General features: G+C 57.8%; 1 protein-coding gene across 4 annotated transcripts in view; it reads right to left on the bottom strand.

Annotated features, from left to right (window-relative positions):
* CTDP1 (CTD phosphatase subunit 1) overlaps positions 1 to 13,932 on the bottom strand; it is a 57,280-nt gene extending 43,348 nt beyond the window's left edge. For 2 of the 4 annotated variants that reach the window (XM_049620311.1, XM_049620310.1), the window contains exons 1-4: positions 13,437 to 13,930; positions 3,231 to 3,314; positions 2,490 to 2,583; positions 1,111 to 1,239 (exon numbers count right to left, since the gene is read on the bottom strand). In XM_049620311.1, coding sequence (XP_049476268.1) covers positions 1,111 to 1,239; positions 2,490 to 2,583; positions 3,231 to 3,314; positions 13,437 to 13,741 — 612 coding nt within the window. In that variant the 5' untranslated portion in view covers positions 13,742 to 13,930. Of the gene's footprint in view, positions 1 to 1,110; positions 1,240 to 2,489; positions 2,584 to 3,230; positions 3,315 to 13,436 lie in introns of all 4 variants that reach the window. The other 2 variants (XM_049620309.1, XM_049620313.1) reach the window with 2 other exon arrangements.
* Between the last annotated feature and the right edge of the window lie 2,178 nt (positions 13,933 to 16,110).

Consider the following 16,110-nt stretch of genomic DNA (forward strand, 5'->3'; position numbering starts at 1 on the left):
CTGTGCTGACAGTGCGGCCTGCTTGGGATTCCCTCTCTCTCTCTCTCTCTCTCAAAATAAATAAACTTAAAAAAAATACACGCTGTTTTACGGGAGACAGAACTGAAGTGACAAGGACGTTGCTGGAGGACAAGTTCTCCGCTCACGAGTAGGAGATCAGTCCTCGCCGTCAGCAATGTACGGAGGCGGAAGTGACTCTGTGGCCTTCGGGACTAGCGGAGATGGTCCACGTTTGCGCCTGTGTCGCCGGATTTATTCACGAGGCCAAACTAAAACGGCCTGGTGTGTTCCGAGAAAAGTTTGCAGCGAACCCCCCCACGACACACGCCTATCCCGGGACCGTGAGCAGACCTGTCCTGCTGCTCTTGGGGTCTCAATGCCCGGCTGCTGGCCTGTCAGAGGCTCTCCCACCACGCGCAGCCACAGCCAGGAATTGACACCTGCAGGCACCGACAACAGTCTGCACATCAACCCCACCAACGAAGACTTTAAGTAACTGACCACGTCCACGCCGGTGAGGCCTCCTTAGTCAAGGAGGCAGAAGCTGGTGCCAGCCTTCAGACAGCCATCCGTAACGGGCACGGCTCAATGCCTTGGGGAGGGGCCAGAAATTTAAGTCCCCAGGCTCCATACAGAGGAAAGGAGCGAAGGGTGGGAAGAGGCTCGACGTATACTCAAACACGGTTCCGCCCCTGACCCTTTACTTTCTCTGGAAATTTAATTTCCCGGAAGGATTTATGCAGAGCGGACCCAGCCTCTATCTGCTGTCCTGAGTGCAGGCCCAGGTACCCACCCGCACCACTGCCCCCAGTGTTCCAGGTACTTCCGGAGGTGTTGCCGGCTTGTGTCCCCCCAGGACCACTCCTCCCTTGCCGTCTACCCCACTGTCTACCGCTGGGCCTTGGGTCCTCCAGGCCCCGAACCCTCAACCTTCCTGACTCACGGGACCACGTGTGGACCAGGCACCGGAGGGTGGGAGCGTGCCTCGGCACCTCCCGGTGGGGACCAGCTAGGGGAAACGGCCCTGAGAGCATGGGCCCTGGACTCCCGCCCCAGCCAGCCTCCTTGGCCCAAGAAGCGTCGCCGAGAGGAGCTGCTGGGGCCGCTCACTTTGTTTGACATCTGCTGGCAATGCTGTTCTGTCGTGTGGATCAGCGTCTGGTCCAAGTCGACCATGAGCACCAGCTTTCTGTTTCGATGTAGCCGCTGCTGGTCTTGCCTTCCCAGCTCCTTGGCTTGCTGAAGCGAAATAGAAAGGAAAGTCGGTAAGTACATCTGGATCCAAAACAAAATTCGATTTTGTCAGGAGAAACCAAAGGAAGCCGGGAGAGGTGCTTCGAGGCTCTCTGCACGCTAACACAGCACATGGGGCCACGCTGCCCAGACCCCAGCCTCCCCAGCCAGTCCACTGGGTCCAAACTCTGATGACGTTATGATTTGTGATCGTAATCCTGTGACTTAACGTGTAAACCAATGAGAAAAGAAATGAAAAGAAACCGGTTGTGTCCGCAAAAACAGACGGGGGCACACCACAACAGACTCTTAACCACACAGAACAAACTGAGGGTGGCTGGCGGGGAGGTGGGTGGGGGAGGGGCCCGGTGGGTGGCGGCCACTGAGGGGGGCGCGGGCTGGGATGAGCGCAGGGTGTGGCCCCTGAGTGACGCATCACCGGAGTCTACTCCTGAGACCAACACTACGCTGTATGTTAACCGACCAGAACTTAAATAAATTTTTTTTAAAGCACAAATCTCATCAAATCGTGAGTGAAAAAGTTTCACCCGCCACCTACATAAACGGGCAGCCGGGAGACTGGTCCCCACCAAGAGCTGAGTCTCTGCACAGCCCATCAAGGGCTTCATCCTGGTGCCTCTCCCTCACCCGCCATTTGCACCCCTGGCCTATGAAAACGGGGGTCAGGACACCCCTGACCCACACTGCCCGCGTGACTTCTGAAATGCAGGGGAAGTAAGGGCGGTTTCGTGCGCTAGGTCCGCGGGTACGGGGATGCTCGGGGACTGCCCCACAGGAGGGCCGAACTGGCGTGCTCTCCCGTCCCCTCCCTGCCCCCACGTCCGCTCCGCCGGCGCTGCCCGCTCAGATCCGACGCACAGCTGCCTGCTCCCAGCCCTCAAACTGCAGCCTCCGGCAGCTTCCAGCAGCTTCCGGCCTTCCCCTCGGTCGGCCTCCCGGACCCACTGCTTCCAGCCACGCACCGGGGGACCACGTGAACCACAGCACCCGGGAGAGCTCCCAGCTCCGAAGCCGTGAGGCCGGCGCGTCCCCGGTAAGCAGGACCCTCTGGGAAAGCAGAAGCAGGGGGGCGGCACGCTGCTCACACACCGCCGGTCCCACCAGCGGCTATGACGCCCGCAGACGCGGTACTTTCTGCAACCGTCCTCTGCACGGCACAAGGCCCACACACGCTCCTTGCCGTTCTCCGGAGATGTTCTGTCCGACACGTCGCCCCCGCCAGAGGCAGGACTCACCTCGGAGCTCACCATCAGCTCTGGGACGCTGTGCACCATGGACACTGTGGCCGTGGACAGAGGCACCTGCTGCTGCCCGTTCTTACTCTGCAACCTGCACACGGGAGAAGGGCCAGACGTGAACACCCTGAACGAGTTGTACACAGAAGGCACGCAGGACCGTGGGTGACCCCACGACCCACGCCCGGAAAGCACCCGGGGCTTCCAGGGTAGGATTTTAATTCACACTTCAGGTGAGGCTCACTGCTAGCTCAGTGCAGCACGTCCTTCTGCGGCCAGCTGCTGAGAGGCCATCCGGGGTCTGACAACAGGCCAAGTTCTCACAAAACACGAAGGTCTCTTGGAAATGAACTGTGACGGCCACACTGCAACAGAGGCCCTCACCTACGCAAACACAGGACAGTCCGCGCTGCTCTGCACAGACAATGAGCGCGACCGCACAGCACTGGTGGTGAAGGAGCCCAGGGAGTGGGGCAGGGGGCCCGGGGGGACCGGGAGGATGTGCAGTGTGCTCGGTGGGGAGGAGAAAGCAAACCGAGCACGCCAGTGACCATCTGACGTGCTCCATGCTTTCGGGACTTATGGAAATAAAGCCAGAAAGGACACCTCCCCGGGAGACTGCCTCGGGTCACCGGACACAGCGGGGTGCCTGAGGCCGCCCGTGCCGCTTCGCACCCGTAGGTCACGCCACCTCCAACGCGGAGAGGCGCCGCCTTCCACCCGCAAGCTGCCGGGACTTACTGGGTCAGGTCTTGGCCACACTCGGCACACAAGCCTTTCATGACAACCGGGTGGCTACAGCCTTCCAACCGCACCAGGACGGTCCTAGAAACAGAGGCGAAGACGGTCCCGCGTCAGGAAGGGGAGAAGCACAATCCCCTGGTTGACCACACGCCCCGAGGGTGTACAGCCCCCGGGGTTCAGTACCGATCTTCCCAGCGACCCCCACCTGACCCGGCGCGCCTCACCCCGCGGCCGGGCTCTGCTTCCGGGGCCGGAAAGGAGGGCTTCTCGCCCAAGGGTCCCCACGGGGCAACCCAGAACCCACGCACGACAGACGAAAAACTAGGCACGTCCTGTCGGGAGAACTGACTTGGGACGACGTGAAAGCCTAGGGTATGTGAAATATCGACACTCTCAGGCTTCTGAGAAACCATTTAAAACACGGAAACCTACGCTAACGTGGCAAGGAGCAACTTGCTAGAATACCAACAAATAACCAACGGTTGTCGTCTCCCAAATATCGTTCCCGGTCTACAGAGCGGCTCCGATTCAGTGCAAGTTTTCTGACGGAACTCCTGTAGTATTTCTAGTTTTCACCCCACGCCACGATTTCCACACAAACCCAAAGGCTGCGTGGTCAGAGCTCTGGAGGCCCTGTAACTCGGGACCGCGGGAGTCTCCTGCCCCTGACCTAGACCCGGGGGCACCCAGGCGGCGGTCAGGCCAGCATCTGGGACGCGGGGCCTTCCTGGGTGCTTCCTCACAAAGCAAGGCCGCACGGATGGCCGCACGGATGGCCCCAGAGCTTCCGGACCAACGGCCTCCACGGGCGCACGGCTGCCAGGGACGGCACACCCCTTCCACACAGGGCCTCCTTCTTCTCCTCCTGCCCGCCTCTGCCGCTCACGACCGGGTACGCGGCGCCCCGACGCCCCTGTGTGTCCGCAGCCCGGCAGCCCGCTCGACCGCAAACCAAGCGCGGGGCAGGGCCACGCTCTGCCGCCTGCCTCTTCCCTCTCCGTGGGTGCGCGCTCCCGCCTTCAGCACCATCGCCACCTCTACCTAGAACCCGCCGTCCCCCCAGTCCTCCGCCAACCGGCCCAGAGAGGTCTTCGGGCTCTATATTCCTGCCGGCAGGCCCCGGGGACCACCCCCCGCCCCCGCCCCGCTCGCTGCCCACCTTCTCTGGGTGCCCTGTGCGTGTCTCTTCAGCCTTCTGCCACCAGGCCCTGTGCTGCTGGCGTCCGGAGCGGGCGCTCGGGTCTGGCCTTCCCCACCTGCCCGGCCCCGCAGCACCTCGTCCCGCCAAACCCGGTCCCCACTCACGTCCCTGCAGAAGAACCCTTCCTTCATCGTCCAGACCCCACCCCACCCCCACCAAGCGGCTGCCACGGTCCGGGCCTCTTGTACCCCAGCCCTCACGGCGGGCACCCCCGAATCAGCCCTCCCTCGGACGGCCGGCTCGGCTCCTGCCACACGAGGGACACTCCCTCCCACGGAGCTGCCCGCCGGGTGGCCCACCTGGCGGACGACCCGCTGTTCAGACTCCGTCCTGCCGGGGCCCCCTCCTCGCCTGTCCTGCTCTCCCGAGTGCAGGCGGGGAAGTAATAGGCCCAGAAAGGCAACGCGTCTGGGAGGACATGGGCAGAGCCGGCAAGGGGACGGCCGTGCACCTTCCCAAAAGTCAAAGGTGTAGGTCAATTGTTGGCTGATAGGGTTTTCCGGGGGTCTGTCGGGCCTTCTGGACCCTGGCAAAAAGCTGCTGGTTGCCCCCTGGAATGCTAGGGGTAGGTTTTAAAAATGCTGATATTGCCTGTGTTTTAATTACAGGTTCTGGGGACCTACAGTCGTGTAAGAAGGTGCAGGCCACCCAGGCACCAGGAGCAGAAGGACTCCAGTCTCGGGTGCGGTGTGACCTGCTGGCCAGGCCTCCTTTGTGGACACGGCAGACAGGCACGACATGAAAAAGCCAGTCTGCACTTACCCACTTCACTCGTTTCTCTACGCAAACTCATGGCTTGGGGAGTATTTTTTTCAGGAATCCCCAAAAACGGGAAAGGAAGATTTCACCGTCTCCTAAAACATTAACCCGAAGACACATTTGGTGTCCAGCTCGAGCAATAAACAGGTCGGAACACTTTGTGAGGTATGTGTTTCCAGTTGGCAGTCAGCTTTTGCGTTTTCTTAACAGTGGGTTTTGAAGATCGGGTTTTAAATTTTAACCCAGTCCAATTTATCATATATTTTGCGTCCTTAAGAAATCCTGGTCGTGCCCAGGTCACTGACATTCAAGGGGAGTCCTGAATGGGCAGCTAATTCTAGAGGATTGATTCTCCTCCAGTAGAAGGAAGCTTCTAGGACAGCCCCCCTTCCAGGACAAGGTGACAGGAGGGTCATGACAAACCAAGAGGAAGCAGGTGTGGGATGGAGAGGGGAGCCAAGGCGAAGCCACACAGGTGAGGCACAGCTGGCTTCAGATCGCCCAAGCTGAGAGCACGTGGAAAGAGGCAGACTTGAGACCAACCGTTCAAGGGTCCAGAGCCCTGAACGCAGCAGGGAGGACCCACCGGTGGCGCCGCGAAGGTGCCGGGAGCGGGGCGGCAAACGAGCTCTAAGTGCACCAGTGAGGGCAGGAGATGCCAGGGGAAGTGAGAGCCGAGGGACCCAGGAGCGCCGTGGACACTCGCAGCGGTTCTTGGAGTGAGCCTGCCAGGGACCAGGCACGAAAAGGACAAGTCTGCCTAGAAAACCGAGCGAGGGAGGCACAGGCACCACCAGCTGCCCACACAGGTGGACGTGTGCCTGGACGTGGACAGGACCACAGAATACAGGTCTCGTGGGCTGCTTATCCCAGGCTAGGGCTTAACTGCTGCCAATAAAACAGATGGCAGGCCTTTGGGGAACCCCAACAATTAAGGGACAGGCGGAAAACAGAATGCCAATTAAAAAGCAAAATCATCATCGCTTCTCGGCCTTTTGGCTAAGATCAAGCATAGCAGAAAACAAAATCAGTGCTCGCAAAGGCTGAGGAGCCGGGTCCACAGCAGACACTAGGGAGGGAACATTCTGAGAAAGGAGTATCAGTGTTAAACGCCCGGAAGAGACACCGGACAGCATTAAGACACACACCAGGGGGCGCCTGGGTGGCGCAGTCGGTTAAGCGGCCGACTTCAGCCAGGTCACGATCTCGCGGTCCGTGAGTTCGAGCCCCGCGTCGGGCTCTGGACTGATGGCTCGGAGCCTGGAGCCTGTTTCCGATTCTGTGTCTCCCTCTCTCTCTGCCCCTCCCCCGTTCATGCTCTGTCTCTCTCTGTCCCAAAAATAAATAAAAAACGTTGAAAAAAAAAAAATTAAAAAAAAAAAAGACACACACCAGGACGAAGATGTCCACATCGTGACTGTGGGTGGTGCTTTCCAAGGCACACACGTTTGTCAGAACTCGCCAAACCATGCAGTTAAAATGCGTATCTGGTACCGGCAGACCACCAACTAATGAGAACACGGCCACCAAACTTGGTGATTTAGGGCTGCTGGTGGCCTTTCCAGAGGACCCTGTGGCAGAGCACCGCAGCGAGGCAGAGAGGAGCACGTGGCTGGTCCCCGGGCACCTGCCCTGCGGCCCAGCCCTGTGCCCCCAGCACCATCCGGTCACCGGGGGGCTCTGCACGTCACCTGCGCAGAGCAACCCAGGCTAAGGGAGGCGTGCCATCCAGTGTGACAGCCGGTGTCACGGCAGCCGGCCTCCCTAGGACCCCGCCATGCCACTCCATGGCCACTCAGTTCCCACGTGCTCCACCAGTGGTGTGACCCCCGAGTGCTGCCGGAGGTCCCCCCGACACGGGGGCTCCCTCGGCTTAGACCAGCCTGCCATTCGCCACCTCTGCCTCTTCTTTCTATCTGAACCCATATCCGGAGCCACACCTCCTCCCGGAAGTCCTCTCAGCTCCCACCGCACTGCGTGAAGCGCATATGCGCTCCGCCGAGCCATCCCGTGAAGGCCCAGAAGACAGAGTCCTTGCTCTGTCAACTTGTTTCCAAGTCCCAGGCAAAGCCTAGCTGCCAGCAGGCAACCGGGAGGCAGGTAGGGACGAAGGGGCACAGGGGTGGGGGCACACACTCTAACCACTCCACACGCCCTTGGCAACGTGGCCTGAACGTGTACCTTTCTCTACAAAGTCTTCTCTCTACAGATGACATTAAAAGTCATGTAACTTTCTGTGCCGCAAGGAGCTTTGCCTGTCTTATTCCACAGAGCAGATCAGGGCTCAGTCACTTGCTGCGTTTGCTCCCCACGGGAAACTGGGCCTGGAGACACCTCCAGCTGTCACAACCTGGGGGCAGCTACTGGCATTGACAGGGAGGGGCCTGCTGGGCACAGGATACGCCCTTGCAAACCCCAGGGCAGGTGATAAGCACACGGGGTGTCAGCTTAGAAGCCCTTCCTGGTGGACTATCCAAGGCCACGTGCCTCAGCAGCATCCATCCACCCCCAAGAAGAAGGCAGTCGGGTGACAGCCAGGAAGCAGGTGCAGGGGGCCCTGCTCTCAAAGGCACTTGGGATGACTCGAATGACCCCAAACACCTGCAAAGAATATTTAACGTTGAACAACGACTGGCACACGAAACGGACACCACACAAAGCTTCTATGAGGACCCCCTCTGTGGCGACACTACACGCTGTCATCACGTGACACGTGTAAGAGCTACGTGAATGACCCACAAATCAGCCTAACCCCCCCACGAGATGCCTTCGTTCCAAAACTCGACACCTCTCTCTGATGTAAAAGAGTCACCCATAGCGTTCAAAGCTCAACGCTCCCTATTGTGAATACGAACAGAGAATTTTCCTATTTACTAAATTTAGGCACGAGGTCTCCACCTAAATCCACCCTGGCGATGTCTGTCACGTTACACCCGACACAGACGTGGGATCAGCACAGGCGGGTGAGTCCACACAGCAGGGGGAGGAGGTATACCATCATCTGAGGCAAAACCAAATGCCCCTCAATCTTCTCAGACGACCCAAGTCAGAAAACACTAACGTGCCGCCATCTAGCAAAGTGGCCCCCAAGCCAAGCGACGTGACAGTAGAAACCCACCACTTGTAAATCCATACAGGGTGCCGAGGCCACACCTGCCAGGCGAAGGGGGGGAAGTGATTAAAAACACAACACGGTCTCCACACACAAGGGAGGAGCCACGTGTCTTCGAAAGACGTTTCCGGCAAACGCTGACCGAGGCTGAGGTAAAGAGATGCCGTGTGCGGCCGCCGAGCCACCCCAGCTGGTGGTGTGCCCCTCAAGACAGTTTCTGGAGTTTGCTGCAGCCCAGGAAGGAGAGCAGGAGAGCTGCACACCGGACCGGACCACACGGGACACACACACACTGCACACACAGCACATGTGCCCGAGTGCAGCACATGACGACTTGTGACTGTCACAAAGGACGGAGACGTGTGGCCAAGGCAACGAGCTGTCTGTCCCCCACCCCCTTCCCATTCGGCCACACCAACACTCACATGTGGCCCAGGGGACAGCAGCTCGGAAACATCTCGTCTAAATTAAAAGGAGGATAAAGAGACCCTATTTTCTGTCTGAATTAAAAGGTCATTCAGAACTGTCTTGCGGGGTCAGAGCGGAGCTCAACATTATCGGTGGACTTCTTCCGCATCTTTACAAGGGCTAAAAGGATTCTCAAAAAAAGTAACGGATGGCCAAGAGAGAGGGAAAGAGTATTTTTAAGAGGTAACAGTAATGCCCTTTTTCGGTACATGATTTCATCTGCAGACACTGACGCGAGAGGGATGAAAGGCAGGCAGTGACCCTACCGTTTCTACCCTCAACCCAACAAAGAGCCAACACCACCACACCCGGCGGGGAGGGGCATGCTGTGACCTCTAGAGAAAACACTTCACCCGGGGGACCAGCCCCAGAATGTCAAGTCAGTCACCAGTAAATGCTAACTTTCCTGGTTTGTCCTTGAAAAAAATCCATAGGAAAATCACGACGCGATTCCTAAAGAAGTAATTTTTCCCGAAATACACAAATATCGAATTCTTCCTGAAATTTTTGCACACATCAGCTTTTGTGTCTGCTCTGACGGGAAGGTCCGAGGGCACAGGAAGAGCACAGCGTGAGGAAGCCGGGCACCCCGACTCTCTGCTGGCGGAGCCAGCGCTATCGCAGGCTGGGTCTCACCTTCCGTCTTCCCGCGACAGGCCAGGGCGGCTCACAGCCCTCCGCCAAGCTCTAAACACGGAGCTCAGCACACAAGCGCGATGGGCAAAACGTCACTTGTGCGCCCGGATCTCGGTTCCTAAATGTCAGTCTCCATTAAAAGGAAGCACAATTTCTTGGAGAATGGGGTGATTCCAGAGCTGGGGAGCAGGAGCCCAAATACCATTTGTGTCAGAAAACACGGCCACGCGCCGACCCAAGGGCCTCACCAGAGGAGTGAGCGTGAGGGGCTCCCGCTGGCCAAACCTGGGACAACCGGAGCACTGAGAAAAAATGGTAGTAATGGACTACAACCCATTGAATAAAACAAGAATCCCAGAGGCTACACTATTAAATTAAGGGTTCTTACAGTAGAAAGCCAACCAGAAATGGAGAAGGAACGACGAAAGGCTTGAGAACATCACCACTGGACAATCCTGATAAAAAACAGGAAATTCAGACAAGAGTCCTCAAGATGCCAAAAATGATGGGCGGCCATTTGATGAGAGAATTTAAGATATTTACTGAGTAATAAAGTATCTCTCACAAGATGCTGAACGATTACGACAGGAAAATTTGTAACATTTCACCGGAACAGACGAGAATGGGACAGACCGAGGCTACCTGTCGCCCGACAGGCCTGCTCGGGACACGCACAGGTACCCAGGCAAGCCCTGCCCAAATGCACACGGCGATCGGAACGGAGTCAGTCTGCAAAACCACCAGCTGACGAGAAGAAAACGGAGGACCAGACAGGAGAACCGCTCGAGGCCAGAGATCCAGGAGCTCAGACGGCTGAGCCTGACACAGGACCTGTGTTCTTTCGCTTCCAAGGACATTACTGGCCCATCAGGGGAATCCAAAGAGCAGAAAATAGCCCGGCACGGATGTTATTTCTGATTCTGGCCGCCGCACCGTGGTTAGGTGAGAAAATGTTATTTTGAGGAGACATCCGCAACGTCCTCGACTTGAGGAAGACACCGCGTGTGAGGAAGAAGGGCGAGCAGCCGTGGCAGCGTCCTGAGCGTTAGGAGAGCCGCGTGACACCTGGAGGAGAATTCCTGGCACTATTCCCGCACCTTTTCTCTAGGTCTGGAATTACGTCCGAAAAGAAGCAAGAGAGTACCCTTGCTTTGATGGCGAATACCGCCGGAGCGGGGGAGGTGCCGGCGACGAGGCGGAGCGGCGGTGGCGGCCACAGCGTCACCCGCTGTCGTTCAGGCTGGGCGCACGCTGAAGTCAGAGCGGGGACACAGCTACTTCACACAACCTCGGCCACCTGTGGCCTGGTGACGGAGCGTGTGGTTGGAAGAGACAGAACCCACAGCATCCCAAGAAACTAAAATAGGAAGACTATCCACGCTCAGTGCCCGCGGCAACCTAGAGTCAGCCACTCAGGTTCCGCGAGGAATTCCTTCTAGAATTCTCTCAAAACTGTATGAGCTTCCAGTGGGTCGACTACGGTTTATTAGACAAAACTCCATTCCTCTAACGTGTTTCAAAAGCAAGTGCTCCCCTGTACCGCCGGGCTCAACAGGCTGGGAAGGACTCACAGAATTTCAGCGTCGTCTCCAGTCTGCGCCTCAGAGGGCCACCAAGGTCTTCAAGGCAGCATGCCAGCAATCGTAACTGCTTCTGGTCTTACAAAGCAATAGCCCCCTCCCCACCCCCCACCCCGGTCTCCCCATGTTGGTCCTGCCCCACCACCAGACTTGTTCCCTGGGTATTTCACACATCTTCCCCTGCAGACTTCAACGCCTCCCAGTGAATGACAACGGACATAAAAGGAGATGGGTGGGAAAGAAGGACATTAGGTAAAGTAACAATTAATAGACTGAATTTCTGACAGCCGCTCGTCCTAATGTTTTCAAGTCAAAATAATTGTAATCCACGTGAAAGTTACAAAGACAGATGTGTACTCTCATTCTGTCTCCCTCCCCACACCACCACCCCCTGGATGAAAGGTGGCCTAAGGAGAGAGCAGCAGGGAGGAGGATGTAAACGTGAAGCCTCGACAAGGCAGCGTGCTCGGCGTGCCAAAGCCCCTTGGGACCCCAGCACCCTCCCTACCTGAGAAGAAAGGATTCGGTTCCTACCTCTACCTGACAGCAAGCACAAAAACGTTCCTCCTACTATCGGCCAAAACGATAATCTAGTGATGAATTCAGGCACACCCAGAAGCACTATTTCTAAGTCCCTAGAACTGACTGTTCGCTGCCTGAGAATAGCCACGGACGTGGATGGGACGAACCCTGCTGACGCCAGCGAGGATGAAAACAAGGACAACGTCGAGCAGGTGAGCCTGGCTGTGCCGGTGCCTCACCTGTGCCCACTCACCCCTGCGCGCCAGGAGCAACACTGTCATCGGGTCCGCAAAGAGCCTTACGATGAACCACGGCAGTAAGACACCCTAAACCCCAAATGCCAAAAACACAAAAAAAGAAAAACTCCCTACTGAGAACTTGTCATCAGGTACGTTTCTTTGCTGACTGGTGAGATTAACGTGTTGGGTTACTCTGATTTGCTAGTCTGGCGGATGGGATCAAAGCATTACACATGGAGCTTCTCACTGACTAGTCCCTGGCCCGCCTGGGCCCTAATGGCCTTTTGTGTACAATGGGAGGAAGAGAAAGACCAGGGCCTGACCTGTCTGGGCCTCAGTGGCCCTCTTTGTATAATCAGAGGAAGACAAGGACACGAAGAGCCCTTCACTTTAGGAACTTTCTACACAGCCTTCTACACCAGCACTGGGCTTCACCTCCACAACTATGGGCTCATGAGTTTATACGCCCAAGCGGCGGTCAGGTGAACTCTGACTTCAAAGTAATGAGGACAGCAAACCACAGTGTGCCATATACACACAGCCCAGTGAGCTCCTCCCTTCCAAAGGAGGCCGGCCAGACGGCTCCGGGGAGGGTGCAGCCCCGAGGCAGCTCCCATCCCACCCTGTCCATGCTCACTGGGCAGGCGCGGGCACCTTACCCATAGGCCACGGACCAGAGTGCCGTCTCCAAACAACGAGTGGGGAGAAGTGCACACAGGAGGAGGCTCCTGGGGTTGGGATGGAGGCCAGTCCCAGCCCATCCTATGGAAGGGGAGCAGATTCTCAACAGATGCAGAGGCAGTGCAAGCCACAAGGAGAGGGGCAGAGACCAGAGCACATAGCACAACTAGAGGGCCAGACTGTGCCCAAGGGGACCAGCACCTGACATGTCCCATGGCCCTCGCAGAAGGAAGCTGTGAGCCAACCACTACAGCAGGAAGCAGGAATGGTCACCTGCCCCGGTTTCTGTTCCAGACAATAAAAACAACCACATGAGTCATGTGTATGTACACACCATACCCACACACCAGCCCAATCTCTGAGCACAACACTGGTAAAGTCACACACGAGGTGTGGGTGGACAGGTTCGCCCCCTAAAAAGAGAAAGGCCCCTTTATGTGATTAAAACGGAGATAACCAACAGCTAGAGTCTATCTGAGGAAAGCATACTAGTATATCTACTATTTTGTTACCCTAAACTAACTGGGCTGCGGCTGCACCCCCCTGAGCTATGATGCAGAACTGCACCCGGCTTTACAACCGCGTTTCTCAAGGTTTACGAGAAGCTGAAGATGTGCACCCCACCCCCAGCAGTTTACACTGCGATGACCAGCGTGGAGCGTGCCTGATCGTCCCGTGCTCACTGGGCAGTTAACTTACAGACGCGGAGTCCTGCTGGAGGGGGGGGGGGGGGACACCCATCACAGAAGAACAGAATCCGCCTACTTCCTAAAACTGCAATTTTGCCAGCTGAAAACGTTTTAAGTCGTGTTTCGGAACAGTTAAATCACCACAAGTAGTGACTATCGTCCAGCTTTAGAAAGACACGCAGATGCACGACTGCGGTGTGACCCACCCACCAAAGTTCTCCCCGAGCTGTCCCTCTAGCTTCGGCACCGGGGACCCCTTCCTGCCTAGTGCCCGGCCCCGGACCCCTCCAGGTCCCGCTCCTCCGACCCCACTCACCCAGGGGCCACCACCTGGCCCGGCTGCGCGCACAGCTCCCGCACCACGCCGGCGCGCTCGGACCTCAGCCTTCGCTCGGCTCGCACACAGCCCCCGGAGCCAGCGCGGGCAGGGGCGGGACCGGCGGGCGGCGCGGAAGCGGCGGCCTCACAAACGGCCAGCACGGAGCCGATACGCACGGCCGCGCCCGCCGCCACCTTCCACTCGAGCAGGCGCAGCGGCCCGGGGCCCGGGCAGCGCACCTCGGCCACGGCCACCGGCGGGCCGCCCTCGGCGGGAAGGGGGCCCGCTGAAGGCGCCTCCATCGTGGCCGGGCGGGTTCGCTGTGGAAAGGGAGGCCGGGCGGGGCGCTCAGGGCCCGGTCCCCATCGCGGACGGGCGAGCAGGCCGGCGACCCCGGCCCAGGCAGTGAAGGCGACGGCGCTGCAATTCGCGCTCCGGCACCGGCTTCCACCCGCCGCCCGGCCCGCGCCAACTTCCGGGACAGCGTCTGACGTCGCGTGACGCTACGTGCGTGCGCCGCGGGGCCCGTGTGTAAACACACGCCTACGCGCAACCCGGAGAAGCGGCTGCGCCGGCCGCGGATGCCTGCCGCGTCCGGGGCCGAAACATGTTGTTGGCACGGCCCGGCGGGAACAGCGTGGCCTCGCCCCATGTGCCCCGGCGGCGTGGGGCTGCGGGTCCCGGCGTGCAGCGCGCGCCGCTGCCCAAAAACCCCGGCATGCACTGCGAATCTCCACCCCTCCCGGCGCGCCCCCGCCCGGTCCCAGAACTCCCTTGGTGCGCGGAGGCCTAGGGTCGTTAAACTATGAGTCCCAGCATGCAGCGCGGGCTGCTCCCCGCAGCCCAGTCACGTGCCGAGGCCCCTTTTGGAGACTGCGAGTCCCGGCATGCAACGCGGATATCCGGGCGCTGCGGGCCCGGCATGCCGTTCGCCACCCGGGGTCAGAGGGCGGTGGGCGTCCCGCCCAGGTCGTTGCCGGACTGCGGGGTTGAGGGCGCGGGTTGGGTGCCACCTGGCCGGTGTCCGCGCGTGGGCGGACCCCGCCAGCTGGGCCCCCACGCGCGTGGGGCGGCAGAGGACAGAGGAGCCAGGCAGCCGCGGCGGAGGGGAGGAAGAGCGAGAGCGAGAGCGCGCGGCCGCGGGACCCAGCCCGTACCTGGGCACCCCTCGCTCCGAGTAGCAGCATCCCTTCCCCAGGGCGCTCTGTGTGCTAGGACGTAGCACAGGGCTCGGGAAACGTAAAAGGACTGAAATCAGACCACGCTCGTTCTCCAACCCCAACGGACGTCGTCAGGAGCGCGCTGTAAAGGCGCGGACAGGAGTTGTGTCTTTGCAAAGTCAGCTTTGCTCAGTCGTAAAGCAGTGGTAGCCATTGTAAAGCAGGTTCAGGATTCCAAGCTCAGTGACGTTGCGTTACACGTTGAACTTGGCTTCCTGCAAGTTACGTAAAGTGACAAAAGAGAACAAGGGATAAGAAGTTTATGCGCCAGCTGCAAAGCCGGTTGAGATGAAGCCTGGGTCTGGTTCGAAATGCGTCAGCGGTCCACGCACGCCGCTCACTCTTCAAGCGGAGCAAGCATCCCCTCTGTTCGGAGAGCCATGGGGCCGAGAGCCGTGGAGCCTCCCGGGGCAGCGCTCAAGCCCTCAGACGTCGGTTTTATTTGGGCGCGGGGGGGGGGGGGGGGGGGGGGGCCCGCGGCTGGGGGATGTGGGGGGGGGGGGGGGGGGGGGGGGGGGGGGGGGGGAGCACCAGCGTCTGGAGAATCTGGAGGTTGGTTGCGGAACTCCTACTTTTCACAGGAATTTAATCAGCCTTAGGTCTTTCCAGACCTCCTCCGGTTCTTGTGATTCTCGGCGCCTGGTTCTTCCAGGTTCCGTGGCCTTGTGGGTTCTCAGGCCTTAGTTCTGCCAGTCCGTGCTGGTTTGGGTGAGCTCTGCTCTCGGCTGCTTTCCTGATTGTATCACAACTTGGCATGAGTGACGCCGTCTTGCACTCTGGAGAACTAAGTTAGAAATCAGCAACAGAAGGAAACCGGGGAAAGTCACAGTTGTGTGGACATTAAGCAGCGGTCCTCCGTAACTAACGGGGCAAGGAGAGAATGATGAGAAATAAGATGCTTGTGAATGAAAATAAAAACCTATACTAAAGCTTGTGTGCTCCCTGATAATGCAGCGCATAGAGGGAAATTTATGACAAAAACCCCATATTAAAAAAAAAGATATCTGGAATCTAGCCTTTGGCCATAAGAAATGAGAAAAGCAAACTAAAAAAGCAGAAACAAAAATATTGATTAGGGCAGGAATAAATAGAAAACAGAAAAGCAGTGGGGAAAAACTTACAAAACCAAAAGTTGGTTTTTTGAAAAGATTAACACACGACAAAACTTTAGCTGCATTGACCAGGTTAAAAAAAAAAAAAAAAAGAGGAAAACTCTAATTACCGAAATCAGGAAAGTGAAAAGAGCACTACTGACTTCGCGAAATTAAAATGATAAGGGAAAAATATAAAAACTGTGTGCCAACAGACTAGATAATTTAAGTGAAATGGATAAAGTTCTGGAAAAACCAAAATACAGAAATTGAAGAAGAAATAGAAAATGCGAGTAGACCTGTAACATATATAGAACTATTGCCACTTTTTCTGAGTGTTATAAAAGGCCTCGTGGACTC

Source organism: Panthera uncia (genome assembly GCF_023721935.1).
Source record: "Panthera uncia isolate 11264 chromosome D3 unlocalized genomic scaffold, Puncia_PCG_1.0 HiC_scaffold_8, whole genome shotgun sequence".
Taxonomy (NCBI): domain Eukaryota; kingdom Metazoa; phylum Chordata; class Mammalia; order Carnivora; family Felidae; genus Panthera; species Panthera uncia.